The sequence below is a fragment of the Lutra lutra genome, chromosome 12 (genome assembly GCF_902655055.1).
Source record: "Lutra lutra chromosome 12, mLutLut1.2, whole genome shotgun sequence".
Taxonomy (NCBI): Eukaryota; Metazoa; Chordata; class Mammalia; order Carnivora; family Mustelidae; genus Lutra; species Lutra lutra.
Genome location: NC_062289.1, coordinates 58,797,804 through 58,820,651, shown reverse-complemented (window position 1 = coordinate 58,820,651; position 22,848 = coordinate 58,797,804). Strand labels below are relative to the sequence as shown.

Below are 22,848 nucleotides of genomic sequence, written 5' to 3'. Positions count from 1 at the left end.
CACAGGACACACACACATGAATGACAGCACACCTCTCCTCTGAAACTATCCAAGTCAGAGGACAAGGGGAAACTGACATGGTCAGCAACAATATCTTTCAAAAATAAAGGAAAAAAGGGCTTTCTCAACAAATTTAAAAAAAATCACTGCCAGCAGACCTGTACTTCAAGAAATGATGGAAGTTTTCAGGCAGAAGGATTAGGATACTAAAAGACACTCTGATCTACACAAAAAATGAACAATGGAAATGACAAAAGAAATACAAATACAAGCTCATTTTCCCCTATTTTTAAATTTGCTTTAAAGTATTACTGAGTGTCTAAAGTAAAGCCAGTTGTAGTGTATTGTTTGTTTATAGAAGTAAGGTATGACAACAAGAGCAGAGGATGGGAGGAGGGAGTTGGGAACACACTGTTGCTACAGATCATGATCAATTTTAGTGAAAGATCCGTGAACATAAGGATGCATCTTTTTCTATTCTAGTTCAGCAGACTGCTGGATTTTTACCTATGGACCATGTTACTCCATTCAATTCTAATGGTTTCTAATCCATTCTTTTCCTTGAAGCCAGAAAAATGTTTTAAAAATGTAAATCAAAATGCTTTACTTCCATGATAAAATCAGGATTAATGTTTCAATCTTTGGCACATTCTTCTTTTTCCTCATACCTGACCAGGTGCAGGTCCTCAAAGATACTCCTTTTTTCATGATGCTTTTTTCCTCTGAAACATCCTTTCTCTCCTTTTCCATGTACCCACTCGTATTCATCTTCTGAGACTCATTCTAAGCAGGACTTTCACAAACAATCCCTCCCTGAACCCTCAGGTTGAGGTGCATGGCCAACACATCCCCTACTTCCTGACAGTACTGTGTATAGGCCTGGTGGGGCACTGATCACACTATTATAAATCAGCCCTGGTCTGGGTCTCCCGCTGCACTAAGAACCCCTTTAAGAAAGGTCTTCTCCGTTGCTGGATCCTTGGCATCTAGAACAAGGCCTGACTTGGGAGTGAACTGATGGACTTGCCAATTCGGCCAGGGACACAACATGACCTCCACGGAGATAAAATACTTAACTTTTGGTAGAATTTTCCTATTTTGCTTTTAAGTAGAAGAAGAGCAAAGATGGGAGTATTACAAAGAAACTAGCTTCAGCCCACATTCATTGTTTCTTGGTCTGCAACGGTTTCAGAAACTTCTTAAAATGATCTGGGCAGAAGATGAATCTTTACCTATTACCACCTAGCTTCTAAGTTGGAAGTCCTAATTTTATTTCCTGGTGTCTAGTGATTCTCCCTGAGGCTTTATGTGCAGCATGTGTGTGGGTGGCCACCAGGTTTCTCTAAAACAAAGATGAAATATTTTGAAATTGGCTCATATCAAAGATTAGGCCTCCTTTCTTCAGCTACATTTACATCTGCGAAAATATTTAGCTTTCTCCCTCATAAACATATTTTAAAATAGGTTTAAAGGCAGCTCACCAGAGAGCATCTTACTCATTTTGTCTCCACTCCTGACTCTTCAGGCTGTGCACTAAGATAAACAGAGCCTCTAGTAAGACTCTCCCACCAGGAAGGAGACAGGATTCGTATCTGGGTCAGCGGCTCCAGCAGCCCAGCCTGATGCTTCCTTTTTGCCCTGCTTTGCTGCTTCCTCTGTGGAGAAGGCAGTGTCTCCACTCTACTGGGGGCTGCGAACCTGAATCCAGGACTCCCCTGGGCCAGCTGGCCATGCCACTGAACTTGTGGGTACCAGGCCGGGCGGGGGGCGGGGGAAGCACTGTTTTCTTTTGTATGACAGGCTCTTTCGTCTTTTATCAAGGCCAGTTGGAAGATGTCTCCTTTCTGGGCATTTTTTTTTTCTTTCATGACCTAGCCAATTCATATAAAATTTTAATTACTTTAAGATATGCCTCAAAATAGGACTTAGAAAGTAGATGATCAAAGATGCAGACTTTTCCTCCCATTGTGACCGAGGGGCTGGAAGAAACCTGGAGAAACAGTCACAACAAGAGGACCCGGGGCAGGACGTGATATTGCTTTTAAGGGTTTCCAGGGAGAAAACACTTAGAAAAGAATGTTTCTGGGGACGTCTGACCTTAACAAATATGGCCGTGGTCTAAAATCTCTGAGGCGGCTCTGCTTGGTTGGGAAGATGGAGGTAAGACCCCGTTCTCTCTACTCGAGCACTAAAGGCTCCATGATCTGAGACCAGCCACTTCCTCTGGGCCTCCCTTTCCTCCAGGGGAAATAAGGACCCAGATACTAATCAGACTTCTAAGGCTCATAGTAGAAGATCTACAAGCTCTTTTCAGTATTTGGAGAAATCTAGAGGAATGTACATTTGCCTTTTTTCTTTTTCTTTTTTTTTTTTAAAGAATTTTTATTTGTTTATTTGACAGAGAGAGGGAGATCACAAGCAGGCAGAGAGACTGGTAGAGAGGAGGAAGCAGGATCTCCGCTGAGCAGAGAGCCCGATGTGGGGCTCGATCCCAGGACCCTGAGATCATGACCTGAGCCGAAGGCAGAGGCTTAACCCACTGAGCCACCCAGGTGCCCTACATTTGCCTTTTTCAAAGATAACTAGGCCACGCTCTGCATTTTCTTTGCACCTGTCTGAACTATGGCTGTGTGTTCCGATCACCACTTTATGTTGGCCACCCCTTGATGGGGCTAAATACAGCCTTGTTCAACACAGAATGGAAAAATAAATGCTGCTGTCAAAAAGCGCTCTGCGGGGACTGTGTCTCCCAAGGCCCTACTTGGGAGAGGGAATAGGAGGGAGAAGAAGGCACCTTGAAAAGGCTAGGATTTTTTTTTTTTTTTTTCCCCTAAGCAGGTTCCACGCCCAGCATGGAGCCCAAGACAGGGCTTGAACTCATGATCCCAGCGATCAAGATCTGAGCTGAGATCGAGAGTCAGATGCTCTATCGGCTGAGCCACCCAGGTGCGCCGAAGCTGGGGATTTTAAAAAGAGCGAGCGAGCAGGCAACTGTTCCCGGCTTTCCCCTCCGAGCCCTAGCTTTTTGGTCTACGGTCACTGCGGATTTGTCGAACTGTGTCTTCTCCCCATCTGGCCCAGATGGCAGAGGCCCCGCAGTGGGAGCAGAGGAGACCCCCACGGGCAGGTACCTGTTCCAGGCGGCACGTGAGCGCGGCCCACTCCACGTCCCAGGCGGCCTTGTCGCTGGCGTACTGCTGCTGCAGCCGCCGCCGTGCGTGCTCGTCCTCGCGCAGCTCAGCGCGCAGGTCCTCCAGCAGGCTCTTGAGCGCCCCGAACAGCTGCTGGTTTTCCACCACCTGCGGGAGCGAACATGGAGTTGGTTTTGCCATGTAAAAGTATTCTTTAGGTCATGGCATCAAGGGGGTGCTGAGTTGCGTCCAAGGGGCCATTGCAATGGGTACAGAACAGGTGGTAAGTCTACAGCTCATGGGACAGAGCCCTAGGGTCCCTATGCTGCCAGCTGTTAGGCTCCCAGAGCTGAGGCCGCTAAGGGCCTGGTGGAACAGGAAGGGAGACCCCGCACTCAGGGCTGGTGCTCCGGGCCCAGAAGCAGAAGGGAAGAAGCTGCAGGAGGCCACAGGGCGCCCGGAAGCCAGGGCTGTGAGGAAGCGCAGCGTGATATCAGACATCCGCAGCGAAGGTTGGGAATGCAGATCTGGCAAGATAAAAACACTCACCTATATATGTTGTCATTTTAATACCAGCCATTGAATCAGAAGAGAAAAAATAAAGGCTCTGTGTCTCTTATAAACATAGGGTGGTCATACTCTGACTTGGATGGATAAGTATGGCCATGAGGGGAGGGCATTTTGAGCTTTAATCAAAGTCAAATGTAAATGTTTAACTTGTGCATGACGGCTTCCTCATGGTCTTCTGAGACAGAATCACTGTGTCCCTCCTTTCGGCTGCACCAACATCACCAGTAACCATGTGCCTGCTTGTTCTCCCTGTGCCTCCCCTGACCGCCCCACCACCAATGTGAGTGCATGGGGACAGACAAAACCCGACCCGCAACCACGTTTCCAGCGGCCCATACAATGCTCATCTCAAATGAAGTATGTAAACAGGTCTGATAAATGAAAAAGGGATTTTTATTACTAATCTGCTTACACCTAACTTAAAAGATTTTTTATTTTCTAAAACTCACCCTGCCCTTGGAAAGCACATTTCAAAACCATGACTGCTGTCTTTGTACACTTCAGCATGGATATTGTATCAGAAAGGCCGGTCCAAGTGAATTAAGTACTGAATCAATTATGATATTTGGATAGTAAAAACCCCACCGGCTCATCTCTTCCAATCCAACAGAAAACACTAAAAGTGCATCCTGAGCTCCCAGACTGGTCCCAGGGCCATCTTGCTGGGTGCATGTACAAGGCAGGTAGAATCAAAGCTCTCTCAGTCCTGCTGGAGTCAGACTGTCTCGACTCTGGAGCCCCTTACTCTCAGAGACCCCCCCCCCCCCGACTGCTTGATAGGCCTCTTGTGCCCAGGGCAGCAGGACGGAGCCCCCAGCTCTCCTCCACCACATGGAGAGTCTGTCATGCTTCTAAAACCATCTCATTAATCCCTTAAACACACATGCACAGAGATGAAAATGGACAGCCACCTTTGGGAAGAATTTAAGATACTCTGGCTATCTATACGTTTAGATTTAGAGAGAGTTGAATTAGAAAAGAGAAACTCCTTAACATGAGTTTTATTACTGAAAATGCCCCAGTTTTCTCTGTAAATTGTCTGGAGTTCTAATATTAGATGCGGTAGACTTTCGATGGGGGTAGAAAGGCCTGTTTGTTAACATTTATAGCTGTTTGGTTTTTCTCCCCTTGACCGTCATTTTTTACTTGAATAGCTCTGAGACTAAAACCAGTAAGAGTACAATCCAGGCAACGTCTGAAAGACTCAGCAGCCAGAGAGCCTTCTAAAAATCCTACACGTTCCTTCCAACCAAAATGTAAGTAAATTACCACTACACTCAAAGAGGTGCTCAGGATACGTATACAACTGTAATAAATGCAGAACGGTTTCTTTCAACTCTACACCAAAGGTTTTTAAAAATTACATAAGTGCAGGTGAGTCAGAAGTGTTGCAATAATCTTTTCAGAAATACATACCTTTTTGAGTACAGAATTTGAGAAAAACTATGTTTTATAGTAGATTCATATGCTATTTTTTTTTTTAAAGATTTTATTTATTTATTTGACAGAGAGAGATCACAAGTAGACAGAAAGGCAGGCAGAGAGAGAGAGAGAGAGGGAAGCAGGCTCCCTGCTGAGCAGAGAGCCCGATGCGGGACTCGATCCCAGGACCCTGAGATCATGACCTGAGCCGAAGGCAGCGGCTTAACCCACTGAGCCACCCAGGCGCCCCTCATATGCTATTTCTAAAAAAAGATTTCATTTATTTGAGAGCAAGAGAGAGCACAAGCAGGGGAAGCAGCAGGCAGAGGAAGAGAGAGAAGTAGACTCCCCCACAGAGCAGGGAGCCCGATGTGGGGCTTGATCCCAGGACCTTGGGTCATGACCTGAGCCAAAGGCAGATGCTCAAACAACTGAGCCAGCCAAGCATGCCATCATACGCTCTTTTCATCTTTGGATTTTAAACTTAAAAAATCACTACTTTTAAAGTCAGAGTATTTTAAGCATAAAGTAATGGGACTAATTTTGATCTAGTCTCTGTGTAGTCATTTAATTCTCACTGAAGAAAAAGAAAACCATGTAATCAATTCTTGTATGTAAGCAATATCTCCCTACAAACCCTACTTTGTATCGTCAGACTGCGGGGTTCTTAGCCCCACACCAAATGGCTCTGATAAGATGAGGACCAGAATTCGTGGTCCTCGAAAGCAGGAATTCACAGAACAGTCTTTTTGCAGACTGAAATTTTGGTTCTTCTGGAAATAAGTATTTTCTGGCATTAGCAAATATCAGATTAAATAAAATTAAGCCTTAACGTTTTCATGCACAGTTGGGTCAGTATAATTATCATAATGTGCTATTATACCAGTATAATATTGATCGCCACGGAATGAGTTCAAAAATTGCTCTGGGATGAAGGCGGCCAAAGGGAGCAAGAGAGTCCATGGAATGGATGTTATTGTACTTGTGATAATCACCCAGGAGCAGCATGTATTACTGCAAGAAGCCAGACTAGCTCTCTCCACCATTGGTGTACAACACCAACAACTGATGTCCAAATAAAAATTTCTGAAGACCCAAATGGGCAGGATACTTCAAACCTCTTCAGGTACAAAAACCCAGTAATGAAAAGTAATACTAATTGTCTCTGACAGAGGGGGTGCTAAATCAGGTGTGCCGATTGCTCACAGGCAGGATCTCATTGGCCTCTCACATCAATCCTGGGCGCGTACCATCCCGTTCCCTGGGTGACAGTGGAGGAACTAGAGCATGCGCAAACGCAGCTACTGCCGGGCTTTCCCGGGCAGGAGGTGCACAGCGCAGACTGCACTCCCGGTCTGTCCCACTGGAGGCTGGACAAACGGAGCCAACCTATCTATATCTAAATTCTGACATTATACGCTACCCAGGCTTTTGTGTTTTGTTTTTGTTTTTCTTAAAAAATTTTGCCTAAGAGAAGCCACCTCATCTCTGGAAACAAATTCCATCCCCAGATCAATGGAAATAGTATTAGTAAGCCATCCTGAAAGAATGCTTTGTCTTACATTTTTTCTCTGTGGGGGCCCTTGCTGGGCAATGCTTTCGGTAAAAAGACGGCCCTAATCACGTTAAGTACGGCATCAAGATTCTTTGGGCCATTTAGAGGTCTTTGGGTGAAAGTCGTCTTGGCTCCAGAACTTTCTGAAACTTCTATGGCAGGGGCCCAATTATGCAACCTTTTAGTTTATAGATCTGTTAAGTGTAGGTCAATTTCAATCAAAAACACCAATTTTTCAACCTCTTCAAGATCAGCTGGCTGGTTTTCTTGCGTAGAAGCAGGATAAAATCGCCACCACCATTTCCTTTTCTGCAGGCTTAGGTTATTTCGACCCTTCCAAGTTCATCTCTCTTTGGCAAGGCTTGCAATGATCCCAACATTGGGATTAGGAGCTTGACTGTGCTATAAAGTGCTAACGTTATTACAGGTTCAAGGTTGGGCTTCTGCCAATAAGACTACTACCCCAAAATACAATAAATATTACTAATAGAAAGTAAAAAGGAAGCTTCTGGGAAAGAGAACACACCAAAATATTTCTGATGCAATGACAACTACTTCATAAAATCATTCTTGCCTAAGATTTCTAAGATAAGGTGTTTCATAATTCTATGAAAGAGCTAAACTACCATCAACCACTTTGCTTGTCTCAGAGCCCTTAATTTGGGAGATGGGTTTCATCGAAAGTTGGAACAGATGCACTGACCGGCCACTATAGGCTGACCCACAGAGAGCCAGGCGGCCTCTACTTCGTGCTCATCTAGGCTAGCAGACATAGGCAGGGAGTTCTAGAATGCTATGGTAGCTGTCCCCGACCCCCAACACAGGCGTAGTTCCTATTTCATACTAATAAAGAGGGGGACCTCATATCCTATTCAATTCCTCTACCAGCAAGAGTCCCAGGATAAGTCCTTTACTGTGAGATCAGACCGAAAGGATATACATTTTAATAAAGAAGCCATTTGTCATTCTTACTTTCATTGTTTCATTCAGATTAATTTTAAGATTCTTTTCTAAAACGACTATCCTCCCACAGTTAAAAGAATAAGTCATTGAAGACCGGCCATGAAAATCCCTGGTAGAGGGTTATAGAGATGAGAGATTCATTTATGTACAGGGGCACCTGGGTGGCTCAGTGGGTTAAGCCTCTGCCTTTGGCTCAGGTCATGATCTCAGGGTCCTGGGATTGAGCCTCACATCGGGCTCTCTGCTCAGTGGGGAGCCTTCTTCCCCCACCTCTCTCTGCCTGCCTCTCTGCCTACTTGTGATCTCTCTTCCTGTCAAATAAATAAATAAATAAAATCTTAAAAAATTTTTTTTTTAAAATCATCTGTCCTTTGGCTGAGAACATGCCCGGTGATCCAGGCCACAAGGGTTTCTCGGGGCAGGTCACTGTAATTTTCAGAGAGCTTCCCAAGAATAGATGTGGGCTTGTGAAAGAAAGATGGACATACATTTAGTAAGTTATAACACAGGTTATCAGCCAAAGGCTCCAAGAAAACCAGGGCAGGTGTGATGAAAATCAAGTGGCCAGAGGGGAAGAAATCACTTATGAGCAAGGTTTAGGGTTTACTGCTGATGGTGGCTGATGCTGGGAGGCAGGGCAGGGGCCGGAGAGTCCTTTCCTGAGTATCCTCTAGTACTTGTGGTTCTTCACTCCTGTGCCTGTGCTATTTGCACAGTAACAGTAACAGACAAAAACACATCGCCAACATAAAATGTTTCATAATCATAAGCTCTAGTCTGGTTCCTTATACAGAGTTGCATGTCTCTTAGGGGAGGTTATAAAGTTGTAGAATCTGAAAAATGAATCATGGTACATACAAAATTGAAGGTAAAAGTGATCCAGGCTCAAGAGGAGAGCTTCTTTATTGGGAAAAAAGAAAAAAAAAGTCAGAGCAGATCACAGTTTCTGACGTACAGGCCTTGTCTGGCAGAGGTGCTCTTTCTGGAAGTTTCCGCATCTTGGACAAAGCAAAAAAGGTGGGCACCAAAGTGAGTCAACTGGGAGGCCCAAGATGCCAAAGGCACTTGGTCTACAAGAGAGAGGCTGACTTCTACTGAGGGGGGCTTCTGAAGGTCCTGAGCCCCAGACGAGTCCTGGACGAGTTGAGTGACAAAGGTCCTGGGGAATAGATGCTAGTCATTTCTAAAGCGGGTCCTGAGGAGGGAATCTTCAGGGAGCAGCTGTAGGTGAAGACTAATGTGAAATATAATTTCATTAGCTCTTGCTCTGAATTTTAAATTAGGTTCTATATATTTATGCTTAGCTGCTTTAATAAAGAATATTATATTCCCTCCCTGGATGAAAAAGTAACTTCTCTTTATAAATTAATCCAATTCACAGACAATTAGCTAGTGGAACCACGGGGCCATAATGCTGGGGCTCTTAGTCACCTTGCATTAAAAATCTTGATTTGGGGAACTCTTAGTAAGCATAAAATGCCTATGTGGGTCTCAAAAGCTTCATGTCGTGGCCAGCGTCCCGGAGCTCAGTGAGAGCGATACAATAAGCTCTTGCCTATTTTCCAGCTCTTCCAGAAGGCCAGGCAAACTGAAAGTGCTTTCTGTTCTTGAGGACAATCGGGTCATGGCCGCCAGATCACTAGTCCTGTAACTAAAAATCAGCCGATGGGGAACATTCACACAGCCAAACATTTTCCAACCTGATGATCTTTTATGAACTATTCCCAAGGGTGACTTGATACACACACATTTTTCTTTTTTCTTTCTTTTTTTTTTTTTTTTTTTACCTCTTTGGACAATGATGCATTTTGCCATCCACTGTGTTCAACTGTGAGAATGCTCACTATGACACACAGCGGAAGTCCAAGGCCTGGGGAATTAGGTGCCTAGCGTGTTTAGCCTTGGGACAGGAGGTAGGCCACGTCGCCGTGCTGCTTATCACCTTGGCAGGTTCTCAGAGTTGCTGAATAGGGTACGGCTCTCTGGGACACGTATCCCTGCTCTTGCGGGCAGGCTGCCTAGCTAATACCCGTGCCACAGAAGGGCAGGCATATCTGCTAACGGAGATTGTTCACTCCCAGGCTACCAGCTGTTGTACAGTAGAGCGCATTAATCTTCTGTCCTCGGGCGGACGGCTTCATGCACTTGACTCCTGTAGACAGACGGGGCCATGAAAGGTCACCTGGATTCTGTCCTGCAGGCTGCCCCTCGTCCCCGCCCCATTTGCCTCTTCTGCACACCATACAAAGTGGAAACTCACGGCTCCCACTGCCACTTCCGAGGGGACTAATGAAAAAAATCAGCTTTGGAAGAAGCGGGAGAAGAGAGATGACGTTAAAATATGCTGAATGTGAGGTTCCAGCTGACTGACTTTGCATTATTTTCCACCCCCAGGGTAACATTTTCCATGAGAACTGTTTAGAAAACCAGATGTGTTACATATTTTTCCCTTTTCCTAAGCGTCTGGACGCATGGGCTGGAAACACCCAACACGTGACCTGAGACACGACAGGTTTAGGGCTAAGTGGCCGTCAGTCACTGGGTGCTCTCTGAGTTAATCACAGATGCTTTATAGAACTGCCTGACATCTCTTTGAAAAATGGTAAAAGCAGTAGGTTTCTGAGGATTATTTGCAAAGTAGCGTTGTATTTCCTAACTAGAGCCATTGCTGGAAAACTCTCTCCACGCGTTAAGAACTCCCCAGGGACACTGGCATAATGACAAACTTCCTAATAAGTGTAATTAAACATTCATTTGAAAGTGCAACCTCTTTCTTGAGTCATATTATTCAGGGGAAATGAAGGGCGGATGGGCGTGCAGAGAAAATAGCTCTTTAGTTGTGAAAATCTGATTTGTCTAAGAAGAGAAAGCAGACCGGGGTGGCGGGGAGTGGGGTTGGGGAAAGACACACATCCCCGAGGCCTGCTCTCAGACATCACGATTCTTCTCATTTGGATCTGAGCCAGAGTTCTGATTTGGATCTGAGCCAGCCCTCTCCCACTTGACCCTCTGAGGCTCGGAGGGAGGAGCCGCAGCTGTGGGGTCCAGCTGCCCAGAAATGTCTGTGGTCCGGGAGCCACACAGCCCCACTCCGGGTCACTGTGCACTTCGGGCCCACCCGGACCTGCCCCTCCCTGCCAGAGCCAAGGGTCTAGGCCTTGGGGCTTCTGGCTGTGCCCTGCAGAACCCTCAAAGAAGCAACACAGGATCGGAAAAGACTCAGACCAGGAAGGCTTCGAGGAAGAAAGCTTTAACACTGGGTACTTCCCAGGGTCTCTCAGCACTTCAAAGCCGACATAGCTGCCGGTTTGTAGAGAAGTGCAAAAAGTCTGGGTGGCATCAGTAGTATCTTTTGGCTGATTAAGCAGGGGCTATCTGCTTAATAATTAATAAATGTGACATTTGGCAACATTCATAATGATTTCATATTATGCACTGAAATCCTATCTCCATATACGCTTTTCAGTTTTTCTAAGTGCCATCAAAAAAAATTTTTTTTTCAAGTGGCCCAAAAAGAACTTGAAACATTTTATACATGTTTGGGATTTTTTAAAAAAAAAATGCTTTTCCTTTCTTCCTTATGCATGAGGTTGCCAAATTCGTGAGGCCGCTGATGCCCATTTAGCCAAACATCAACAAAAAGAGCCCTGTACCTTCTTCCTCTGGCCCCGAGGAGGGCGCTGCCCCCGGTAACGTCTCTTTCGTGGAAGAATGGTCAGCCTTTCTAAAGCCACAGATCCTTCTACACACCACTCTATAATTCCCCCCTTTCCTTCTCAGGTACGTTGGCCGGCCCTTCCAATTGATCGGATCCTACCATGCCCCTTATTGACATGTGTAAGGCAAATGGACCAATGGGCTGATGCTGAAATAAAGCCTTAATGATATGATTTCTAGCACAAGCACAGTGACAGGCCACCACAGGTGCTCAGAGTTTTCCGCTCCCCGGAACACAGCACATAAAGTTAGATGACCCAGACGTAGGCTAGGAGTCTATTCTCCCAGGTGTGGGTCAAATGAGGAGCTGGAACCTGGGCACTCACCTGCCTGTGGAGCTGTCCCCCGTGTGCAGGCTGCAGCCTCGATCCGTGGTCACCAGTTTGCACCACGGGGTGTGCAGAATGCTCTCCCATCGAAAAGCCGCAGCCTGGACCGTTGTCATCTCGGTCTGGGCTGTCTCCCTTGGGCTCCCCCTGAACTCCAAGCTCACCGAGCCTGGGGAGGGTCTCTGGATGCTCGCTCTGCAAACAGCAGGAGACAACAGTCACAGCTCTACCCCGACCCCTTGGCTTGCAGCCTGGCTTATTGCTTGAGGGAAATTCTCCTCTTTATGGGTTATCATGTCTTGACTTCTCAGCCCTTTCCTGAACATGCTCAGTTAGCCCATTTCACTCACTGGCCACCTTCTTCAGGTAAACAGCACACTGTGGGTACCCAATCGGTCAGAAAAGATTGGAAATTTGACTGTACCTTATTTTATTATTTATAAATTATTATTGTTTACAGGTACGGTGTTATAAGCTGGAGGAGGAGGAATTCCAAAGCACTGATCAGCAGTAAACTTTACAACCACTTCTAGGCTTTGCTCAAAGGTGGTTTTCAATGTCAAGGTTATCTGGAAGCAGGCTGAATTAATTTGGGAAGACTTTCCTCCCCGAAGAAAGAAACAACGGTATCTGCCCCTTCCTAGGATGACTTAAAATTACATACAGTGAAAAGCAGATGAAAAGTCTTTGGGGGCTAAGAGGAAACCAATATTCATGAGGCCCTGAAGCAGCAGACAAAGGAGCCAGGGGTGTGGCTGCCCAGTGCACATCCCGTGGCAGTGGCCAGAAGGCAAGGCCCGAAGGAGCCCGCAGGGCTAAAGGCCACAGGGACTGAATCATTCAGAATCAACCAGAAAGCAAATGACTCTGTGCTATTTCTGTGATGAATCTGGGAGTGCAGGCAGAAGTGTGTGTGTGTGGGGGGCGTTTGCAAATGTCAGAGGTGGCAAAACTCAGACCCATCTGGAGCAGAGCAGAGACCCTTATCAAACCGCATGGGCAGAACCGGCTCTAGCATTTAGGAACAAAAACCAAAATGGAAAGGAGACAGAAAGATTCAGAACTCAGTCTGACAAACCAGCAAGGTTTCTCAAGAGACAAACAGGACCTCCGGGTGACAATGCACACGACTTCAAAGGTCAGCAAGGGGAAGAAATGGGCGCACAGCTTCGCCGCACAGCGGAGTTCGAGACAAGGGCTCTGACAACGAGGCCAAGGGACAGCACAGAATTCTTGGTCTATATAGAACTGGATAACGTGTTGCATTTCCCGTCCCTGGATTGGGCTTGATAAAATCATCCTAAGTAACAGAATGTGACTTTGTGCGTGGGGGTGTAGAGAGACAGCCGTGCCTGGGGGTCAAGAACAAAACGGACACAAATAAAATGAACTCTCTGTGGGGACTTGGGGGGGGCGGAAATGATCTCTCCGTGGGGGCTGCACGGGGCGGGTACCTCAGTGAAATCCTCGCCTTCCTCCTCCATCTGCTTCCCTTGCCTCCAATGCTTTAGCAGCCACCGGAGTTTGACGTAGAACAGGAAAATGTTCTGCTTCAAGGACCGGAGCTCCTGCTGCATCAGATTCCTCTCATCGCTCCAGGTTCGCTCATGGAGGGTGTTTTGCAAAGCCAGGCTGTGCATTTCTAGTTCTTTCCACCTTAAGGCATAGAGGTGCTCCTCCTCCATCTTGAACGGAAAGAGAGACACGAGTGTGACGGCAGCTATTCCAACGTGCCACAAAACCAAACCAAGTTTTGATCAAGTCTGTGGGATGAGAAACACAGACTCCCCCAAAGTCCAGGAAACTCCTTGAGAGGTGTACTATTTAGGAAACCTCAAGGGTTTTCTGATTCGGAAGCAAACGCTATTTCAAACCAAGGTGTTATCGTCAGTTCTCATTGTCAAGTCTCTCGTGGTGTTTTTGGAGGTCTCTAAACTTCAGGAAAATCGTTTCTTGGATGGACGGCTCACAGCGGACTTCCATGCCGATTCCCTTTGCCCTCTGTTTGTGGGCCTGCAAAAGGCACACTGCAATTGGAAGCGGGGGGCGGGGGTTAAGTGGAAACCCTTCTCCTTGGTTTCCTAAGCCTTCTGGTGTGCACCACCCTCAGAAGACAGGAGAAAGCAAGCAGATGGAAAGGCCCACAGAGAGCGGGGAAGCTAAGTGGGTGGATGGGGGAGCAGGGGTTGTCCTGGAGGCAAGGTCCTCTGCCACAGATGGTGGGGAGCAAACAGGAAAGTACGCTGAGAACCTCCTTCCGCACTTAGGATTCCACATTCTCATTGGCTACAAGTAACTCAGGGAAATAAAGCATTGCTGTAAAAGAAGTGTTTTCCATTTCTATGCTCAGTTCCTGCTCTTCAACATGGGTACAGGCGCTCTTCCAAGCAATAACAATGATTATGTTGGTAATGACTAAGCAAAGGGGTGTGAATAGAATCTTACTGCACAGATAAGGGCACAAAAGTAATATCAATAGTAGCTAAATGAAAGCTTTCTGTTCCACAGACTGGGGCGGGGGGGCGGGAAGGATTCTAATACCAGCCTTGTAGTTATCAGCTGTCCTCTCCCAATTTAACACTCCCTCTTGGCCAAACACCAAGGCTTTGAGTTTTGTTTTGTTTTACTTTCCTAAAGGACTCGATTAGTGCTCTGAAACCCATGGGGCTGTGACTACGGCTGCCTGTGGTCGACACCATCCTATGTGTTAATGCCGGTGAAGAGGGAGAGGCAGCTCTGGGAAGACCCCGGCTGTGCACAGAGACTGGTGTGGTCACTGTTATAACACCAGATCTTTACTGCACTTCAAGCTGGGAGAACACAAAAATAGTGGTGATTTAATTCCCCATCTCAGCAGCCCTCAGAGTCCCACCATGGGTTCTCTTCCCTGTGGCCACAAGAGCAGGATGAGCGGGGAGGGGAGCAAGTCTTCTCTTCAATACACTCCTTTGTTTTGAACCCAAATACTACACATACCTGGGACCCTGCTATTTTGCTCTTAGCATCTCCAGGGATAAACTCACTTCCAGGGGTAACTTTTGGTACAGGAAAAAAAAAACTTAAATTATTTAGGAAATGAGCGCTCGTGTCTGTGACTCCCTTCTCCTAGCAACTCTAGGAATTAAAGGATTCTGGATTTAACAACTCTGGATTTAACAGATCATGGATAATTAGCCAGTAACAGGTAATTCTAAGATAAGCGAGAAGAGTTAATAAGGCCTCAGCTCAATCAACGGCAGTTTTCTGAAGACAACCATTGAGGGTGAGTCGTTGGTATTTCTCTCAGAAAATTTACCTAACATTGGGAAAGCTTACAAATCTGCATGATTATGAAAGTAATGGACACCCTTTCCTGTCCAGGTGTGTTAAGACCCTCTTTGATTCTCCTTTGCTGGCTACAGCTACATAGGTCAGATGTTAGGAAGAACTTCCTGAGACCACAACATAAATAGTGAAAAGCATGTTTTAGAGGAGGAAGATGGACAGCTGTCTCCGTGAGAGGTCCTCGGGGCAGCTCAACCGGATCCAGGGGTCCAGGAGCCTGTGAGTGACAGACAACGCTCTTTCAAATACATCCTGTCGCCTGTCTCCAGGGGGCTCCGCGCTCAGAGCCCCGGTTGTGCTGAAATTGTGTTACATATTTACCTTCCGAATCTTGTTTGTAAATTTCTCTGTCTCCTCTTGATGCAGTCTGGTCGCCCGCGTAAGCTGACCCTGCAGCTCCTCTAGCGATACACTCTGTTCAGGTAAAACAGGGGAGCCCCTGAGCTGATCGGTGGGATAAAGGAAGGGGTTTAGTGGAATTGAGAACTCTGCCTGACAGGAAGACGCAGGACAGACATCTGCACAAGCCAGGGACACACACGGAGCGACACAGCATGGGCGGGCGCTGTAGCAGTGGAGTGAGTTCAGCGGCAACTAGGGGCCCTGGGGTTGTCTGTGACGGGCAACCCCGGCCGTCCTCAGCTCCCACCTGGGAGACAGGTGCTTAGTGGTGCCTGTCGCCCGAACGTGGGCCACCACCGTCCCCGTCACCCAGGCCGAGCCAGGGATGGCAATGACCAGCTCATACAAGTTGGTCTTTAAGATTCACTGCCTGAGTTCATTCCAGGTTGCAGCATTCATTTGCTCTGAGGCTTTCCTAGCAGAGATTTTCCTGCCCCATCAAGAGTGCCTTTGTTTCCTCTGGGCACCAGGGATAAGTGGGGTGGGGTGCCTTTGGGGACCAGAAACATCTTTTGAGTTGCACACATTGCCTAAGAGGAACTGCACAAAGATCTGCTTATTACATTTTGGATTAAAAATAGCTAAAGGAATCCTTTTTCATGCCCTTTACTGGTAAACTCTACCTCTTGGTAAAAGCCTGTCTTTTGTGCCTTTTATGTCCAAATGGCAATGATCGAGAAATAGGGGCTATTATGTTTTAAGTAAAGTGTATTTTTTAAGAAACGGAAACGATTATATTTAAGATTCTCAGGCATTACTAAAATCAAAGCATGACGTTTTATCCACTTGGTTTATGCTGCTTGAAGGCCGGGGTTCATAAATCCAGGAACTAGAGTGGATTGTTGGAATAAAAATAGAACCTACTGGTTCATTCTGATGAGTTAATCTGTCCTTTCTCACAGAGGATACTGTTCGCTCATCCTAAATGGATGTGACCTGGGTTGCTGGGACCGAATATCATGCCCCAAGAACAGGAAATGGAGGGGGAATGGAGGGAAGTTCAGATCTCCTCCTTTAGCACAAGGGATGATCAAGAGTTTACAGGAAGAAGGATGACGACAGAAAATCAGAGACACTGGGGATTTGCCAACTTTTGGGTAACATTTCTGGAAGCTAGATATTTCAGTTCACCTACTTTCAAGAAATCAGGAACTACTGACGACCATCATGCCTCTTGGAGTTGTTTGTTACTAGAGATGATTACTATAGACTTTTATATTTACTAGGCTGGGCTTCCAGTTCTCGCTGAAAAGAGGCATTTCTCCCCACATTAAACTTAACGCCAATGACTAGTTTCTCATTTTTAAGAGAACTACTTTATTGTTTTTTAGTATGTATAGTCTTTTACAGTAATGACTTAATCTTTTCTCCTGTTTGCCTGCCTTTCATAGTTGTGAACACACCTACTTTGTCATCTCTGATGTTCTAGAAGAATCTGAAGACATGCCTGGAGTAGAACCCTGCTGTTGGCCATCAGCTGGCTCTTGCTCCAGGAGCACGTTTTTGGCTTGTGTATTTGTGGTTTTGCACTGTGAGCTCATCTTCAGTGGGGATTAGCTATGATCTTGTATGTAACCTGGGTTGAGGATGGGCCTCCAGGATGGCTTTGTGTTCCCAGAAGCCAGTGACAGAACACCAATTCTCCTTCCCTTGGAGACTCCTAGGCCACCAGGTGACATCAGTTCAAAGTCTGATCCTGGTGAGGCTGACTGTTGGGTATGGTAATGTGGGGGGAGACTTCATGCTGTAGACAAGCTTCCCTCTACCAACAGGCAGACGTCTCTCCAGCTGAGGCTTACACAGTGTGCGGCCCCTGGAGGCCCTGGGTCATTGCTCTCTCCACCTGTGTTGGGCCCAAGGCCCTATGTCCTGTTCCTATGCAGCTATTAAAGCCTAAGGCTCTGGGTTCCCAATTCTGGCAACTCTCCCCCAACCTGCTCCTAAAAGCCACAGACACTGCTGCTCTGATGTTCCCTTCTCAAACCAATTCCAAACCCTGAAGATTTTCCTAAATTTGGGGAGAATTCAGCTACCTATTTAAAAAGACATCTTCTATTAGGCGACACTTTATTCAACAAGTATTTATTGAGCACCTATAGTACTCGGCACTATACTGAGGATTTACGAGTACATAAAGCTGCCCCAAATCCCTGCCTTCCTGGGGCATCCCACTTTGCACAGAAGTGTCTTTAGGTGCCTTAGGCTACTTTCTTCCCAGCTTTACTTTTTTTAGCTACTCATTATTCTGTACATTTAAGATATAAAACCCCTCCATATTTGGATACATCTCCTACTAGCCCAAGAATCCTCCATATGCAGAGATGTTGAAAAGGGCATCCCAGGGGTGCCTGGGTGGCTCAGTCGTTACATGTCTGCCTTCGGCTCAGGTCATGGTCCCAGGGTCTTAGGACCAAGCCCCACATTGGGCTCCCTGCTCCACAGGAAGCCTGCTTCTCCCTCTCCCACTCCCCCTGCTTGTGTGCCCTCTCTCGCTGTGTCTCTGTCAAATAAATAAATAAAAATAATTTTAAAAAAGAAAGAAAAAGGCATCCTAGTTAAGCCTATCTTTCAAGAAAACCAAAGATGTGTTAATTTAGTTTCTATACATGAAACCAAACAAGTTAGTTTGGCTTAAATCTTAATGAATAATGTAGATAAACTGTTTTTTATTTTAAACAAATATATGAGTCTTATACCTAAGCACTGATTAAAAAATGTGTCCCTCTATTAGAACCCCAACTTCAAAGGGTCATCTTGAAGATGAAAAGGACCCTTGAAGTCCTACGAAGTCGTTCATCTGGGGCATCTGGTTTATCTACAGTGGCTCCCTGTCACCCGTGGAAATGGGTCAACAACAGAAACTTCCTCATCTGCTACAAGTTTTATTTTACTGTCCATTTTTGATGACGGAATCTTAAAACCCCTCAGGCAAGTTCAGTGTTCCTAGCTGGGATGCCGTCACTCCAGTGTTACAAAAAACAAAATACGAACATGCTACAGTCCAAGTTTCTGTCCAGAATTATTCCACTGCCACACAATTGCATCCAACCACATACATTAGGACCAAGTGTTCACATGACACATAGATGTCCTCTAGAAAATAAATACTTCCCTTCATTACCAAATTCCCAAAGGGTTGATTCTAAAAGCCATCCTTGACCCACTTACCTAAGATTCTGATTGTACATCAAATTCGCCTTGACCTCTCTCTACGTAAGGCAGTCTATTGCAACAAACACCATCCTTACTTGATCCCAAGGCTGTGGAGATGTAGCGAGCTCGATGTTACAACCACCTTTCCTGGCAATGTCCTGAATGCCACCACCCGTGCTTTCCCCAGGTGGCTGAGTCCCACACCACTTTACCATGGGAATTTCTGGACCTCTTCTGAGAAAGTGGCTTATAGATCACTTTCCACGCTTAAGAAGTCGCCTGCATTATCTTGAAGCAAAAACAGGAGTGCTTTTCATTATAGTCGCTATTAGCAATGCTCCTTAAATAACAGGACTCTATTCTACCTCTATCCCCAGGACTTCATTTTCTGGTGAGTTCCATTTTGTTCTAGCCAGTTTTGTTACTGCTTTTTCCAAAAGCCATAGAGGAGGTCAACGCCCATGTACACATACTTGGCATAAAACCCCACATCATTTTACCACGGCTGGTATTTCACAGCTGAGGCATGAGGGGTCCCAAATGCTTCATGTATGTCGTTGATTAAGGGATCAAAGGAGGAGCTTGGGAAGAGAGCTCTTTGAGATTTCTGATCTAGAAATTCAATCCTCTGGGTATGGGCTCGGTATCATTTATATCTGAAATGTGACCAGGGCCCATGCTTGGCCACGTCTCATTCAGAAATATTTTTAAGGTGCCCCGCACATTCCAAGCTGCGTATTCTACACACTGCTCTCAACAAGTCGGAATCTCTCAGCAGATTTGTCAGGAGCTGCAGGGAGCAAAGTCAGGGAAGAAATCTGGTGCATGGCAGGAGCATCTAGCTAACATCTACTCAGATGAATAGCACCAAAAATATCTGTCCTTCTGAAGTCTGGTTTTTTTTTTTTTTTTTTGCCCCTGAGCTAATTTTGGTGTGCTTACATTAATGGGTTAGTGGGTTCTAGTGCCTTCTGACTTTAGCTTGTTCTGCCTCTTCCTGTTTTAAGAGTGCTGGGTGGGGGTACTCCCTTCCCTCCCTAAGATGAATGTGTGTCCCAAGCGGCAGGCCTTCTGCAGCACAGATACATCAACTCCTGAAATGCTACCGTGTTCGAAGGTGGTTTTTCCTTTTCTCCTTCTTGGTGTTTTTGCTCTTACCGGTGCTAGTACTGCGAGTAGTGGTTTAACCCAGCCCAAACACCCAAATCATCCAAAATAAGAATATGCCTTCTCTCCTCTTACCCCAAACATGAAAATCTACACAGATTTCAGAGAAGGCATTTCACAAATGGAACTTGAGAAATTGATCCTTTGTTAAAACTTCCGCTCAAATACAGAAAGTTTTTTTCCTCTTTGAAGCTGTTTGATACTAGGTGTCCTTTCAGCTCCCCACTCCCAAGAACTCAGGGCAGAGCTAAAGGAAATTCACACTTGCAGAGTATGAATCAGCTTGCACAGACAATTAGTAATTTCAAGGGCAATGTAAGAGAAGGAAGAACACTACTAGAGGTACATTGGCTTCAGTCTTGGGCCTATTCTGGATGAAAGTGTCCGAGTTCACCTTTTCTGCAGTTACAGGGTGCTCTGGGGTGTCGGGCTGTGTGCACGAGGCTCCACCAGGAGCTACTTCTAGGTCGGGCTGCCCTGCTCAATGGATGGGAGCTCCGTGCACCATTTCATGACAGCTTCATTAGAAAGTTTTGGGCAACGGATCTGGAGATGTTTTCATTAAAAGGCTTTTACGAGGTCTGCCTCTAGCAATGTCCATTGTCCAATTCTTTAACCCCCATGTAATACTGGAAGACCAAACTAAGCAGGGGACACCCACCCCAGGGACCGAGCAGCTCCTTTAAGACCTCCAAGGGGTCTATGCTGGGCTTCTATCATAAAAGGAAAAACTACAGAGCTGTTCAAGTGGTCCTAGAATACGTCTTATCTTTAAAAAAAAATATTTTAAAATAGAACGTGTTTGCCTACATAATTGAGTCTTCTGCGTGAAATGCCTTAAGGGATAAAAAATGTCAGAACAAAGGATGTTTCAGTCCCAATGGATGCTAGCCCCCTCCTAGGAAATGATGCTCTCTGGGACTTGCCTTTCACCAGGAGCTTTTTAACTTTCTCATCAAACTGTAAAATTAAAGGAAACTGAAGATGTTTAAAGGAGGTGACACAGCATGGCAAGAAAGCTGGTATGCCGCCAGTCACCTGAGTGACCTCGAGTGGACGGAGCTCTTCTGAGCTGTGCTCCTCACAGCAGGGTGGGGAGAGGGCTGAAGCAGACCTAAAGGGACCACTCTAGACCCAGTTCTCCCACCAATCCCCCAGGGGCTTCTGGCAAGACGCCTCACTCTCAGACCTCCATTTTCTCATGCACGGAAGAGGCGGAATTTGCCTGAAGATCTGACATTCCCTTCTGAGCTATACTGTGCAGTGATCCCAAGTCACCACATGGCACTGGCTAGCTCTGCTGATCTACTTCTCAGGGAGGTTTATTTTCCCGTATCACCTAATCTGAGTGAATGAACTAGGTTTCTCTCTCCCAAGTCAATGGTTTCTTAAGGTACGCGATGCCATGTGCGTATATGGCAGGCAACGGAGAAACTTATCAACACCCCAGTGTTAAACAACAGCTTATCAGCGCTTAGCTAAACACGGTGACGTGTAACACGCCTTGAGTGATGAACATATGGGAGGGAAGCGGCAGTTAGCCTAAAACTGTTATCCTGGAGAATGGGGCTGCCATGTTCAGCCGGAGCCATGCCTGTGCAGATCGGAAAGCAGCCAGGGGAAGATGAGAAAGGGCTACAGTGGGCAGAGAAAACTGGTTCCAGAACTAGGGGAGCTGTGACACCCATTCCCACCTGGCAGGCTTCAGTGGCGGGACACCTTTCCCCTCCTTATTATTAGTCAGACTTTACTTTCCCACAGCACTTAGCACTGTTCATGCTACTTTCTCAGCCAACAGTTCCTCCGCTCTGAGAATCATCCACATATAATCACAGGAGGCAGCTAGGACAGTATTTTTCTTCCCATATCACAGATGTGAAAACAGAGGCTGAGACCTGCTTGAGAAACAGAGCTGGTAATGAACAGAGCTGGGCTCGAGCCCAGGGCAAGAGTGGATTTCAGCACAGCATGGCCTCCCTGCTAGAAAGAGCTAGGGGTGCGGTATTCACTGAAGACTAGGAAATGTGTCTCCCTGGGAATGAATCATTCAGTGGTTTTTGAAATGTGCGTAACTGCGAGCTTGCTACTGCCCAAGCAACCAGCATTCTCAGACGAAGCCCCTGTGTGGGGCACAGGCTGATCGCCGGGGTTTCCTGTAGAAGTTTCACAGGTTATAAGACACACCAATCCCTAAATCCACATTTGCTTTTACATAAGCTTTGAGGGAAGTTTTCAGGTCACTGTGTGCCCAAATCAACGAGGGTAGAGATGTGACGTACTCTCCCACAGGAGAGAGGAAAAGCCCAGACTGGAGATCTGGGAACTCAGGTCTGGATGAACCAGCAGTCCCATGTGCCCAACTGGGACCAAGGGACCCACAGCTCATCCCAGCATTGGCCGCAGGTTGAGCTGAAAGGACGTGGCTCTACCCCAAGTGCCCTGGTGAGCATCACTTCCTAGTCAAACGCCTGACTTTTTTGCTGAGTGAGCTCAGTGTGTTTCCAGGAGTGAGTCCCCTGTCTTTGTCGCCCCTGCCGTCTGGGAAACACCAGGATTGGTTGGAGCTGAGCAGTAACACCCCTACTGGGACTGATGAATTAAGAATTTCAGCCAGACCTTGTCTAGGGTGGAACATGGTACTCTACCCATGCACTAACCTGCCTTGACGAGCAGCATCAGAGAGAGGAATTCATTCCTTGGGGACACCTGTCTCTCTGTCACAGGTGGAATTACTTGCCTGAAGAGCTTCCACCGACAGGACTGCTGACCCCCGTTTCATCTGATGGAATATCTTTGGTAGCCTCGATGGGGGTCGGGAGTTTTGTTGCCAAGAGGATGCTATGGCAACAGAGAACCCCCAGGTCGGGAGTGTATTCCCCGATTCTGCCCATTGGCTGGAGCCCTGCCATCAGAAACTACAGGACAGGCCACATGAGACACAGGGAAGGACAGTTCCCTCCAGCCAGCAAAGACAGTGCCTGGCGTTCATGCCTGTTTCCTTTCCTGTTTGACACGAAGCTACAGAACACTCACAGATCAGTCCCCTGGGCCTTGCTGAGTTTGCAGGTGTCCACAGGCAGGACGATGCTTGTCGGACAAAGGAGCTGGCGGTCTG

The 22,848-nt window shown here is 46.5% G+C and overlaps 1 protein-coding gene across 9 annotated transcripts in view; it reads right to left on the bottom strand.

The window, feature by feature from the left end:
* Positions 1-22,848, bottom strand: part of MTCL1 (microtubule crosslinking factor 1) — a 124,917-nt gene that overhangs the window by 20,092 nt on the left and 81,977 nt on the right. For 5 of the 9 annotated variants that reach the window (XM_047697227.1, XM_047697221.1, XM_047697223.1 and 2 more), the window contains 4 exons: positions 15,333-15,455; positions 13,142-13,372; positions 11,685-11,882; positions 3,132-3,299 (listed from right to left, as the gene is read on the bottom strand). In XM_047697227.1, coding sequence (XP_047553183.1) covers positions 3,132-3,299; positions 11,685-11,882; positions 13,142-13,372; positions 15,333-15,455 — 720 coding nt within the window. The remainder of the gene's footprint in view (positions 1-3,131; positions 3,300-11,684; positions 11,883-13,141; positions 13,373-15,332; positions 15,456-22,848) is intronic. The other 4 variants (XM_047697226.1, XM_047697230.1, XM_047697228.1 and 1 more) reach the window with 2 other exon arrangements.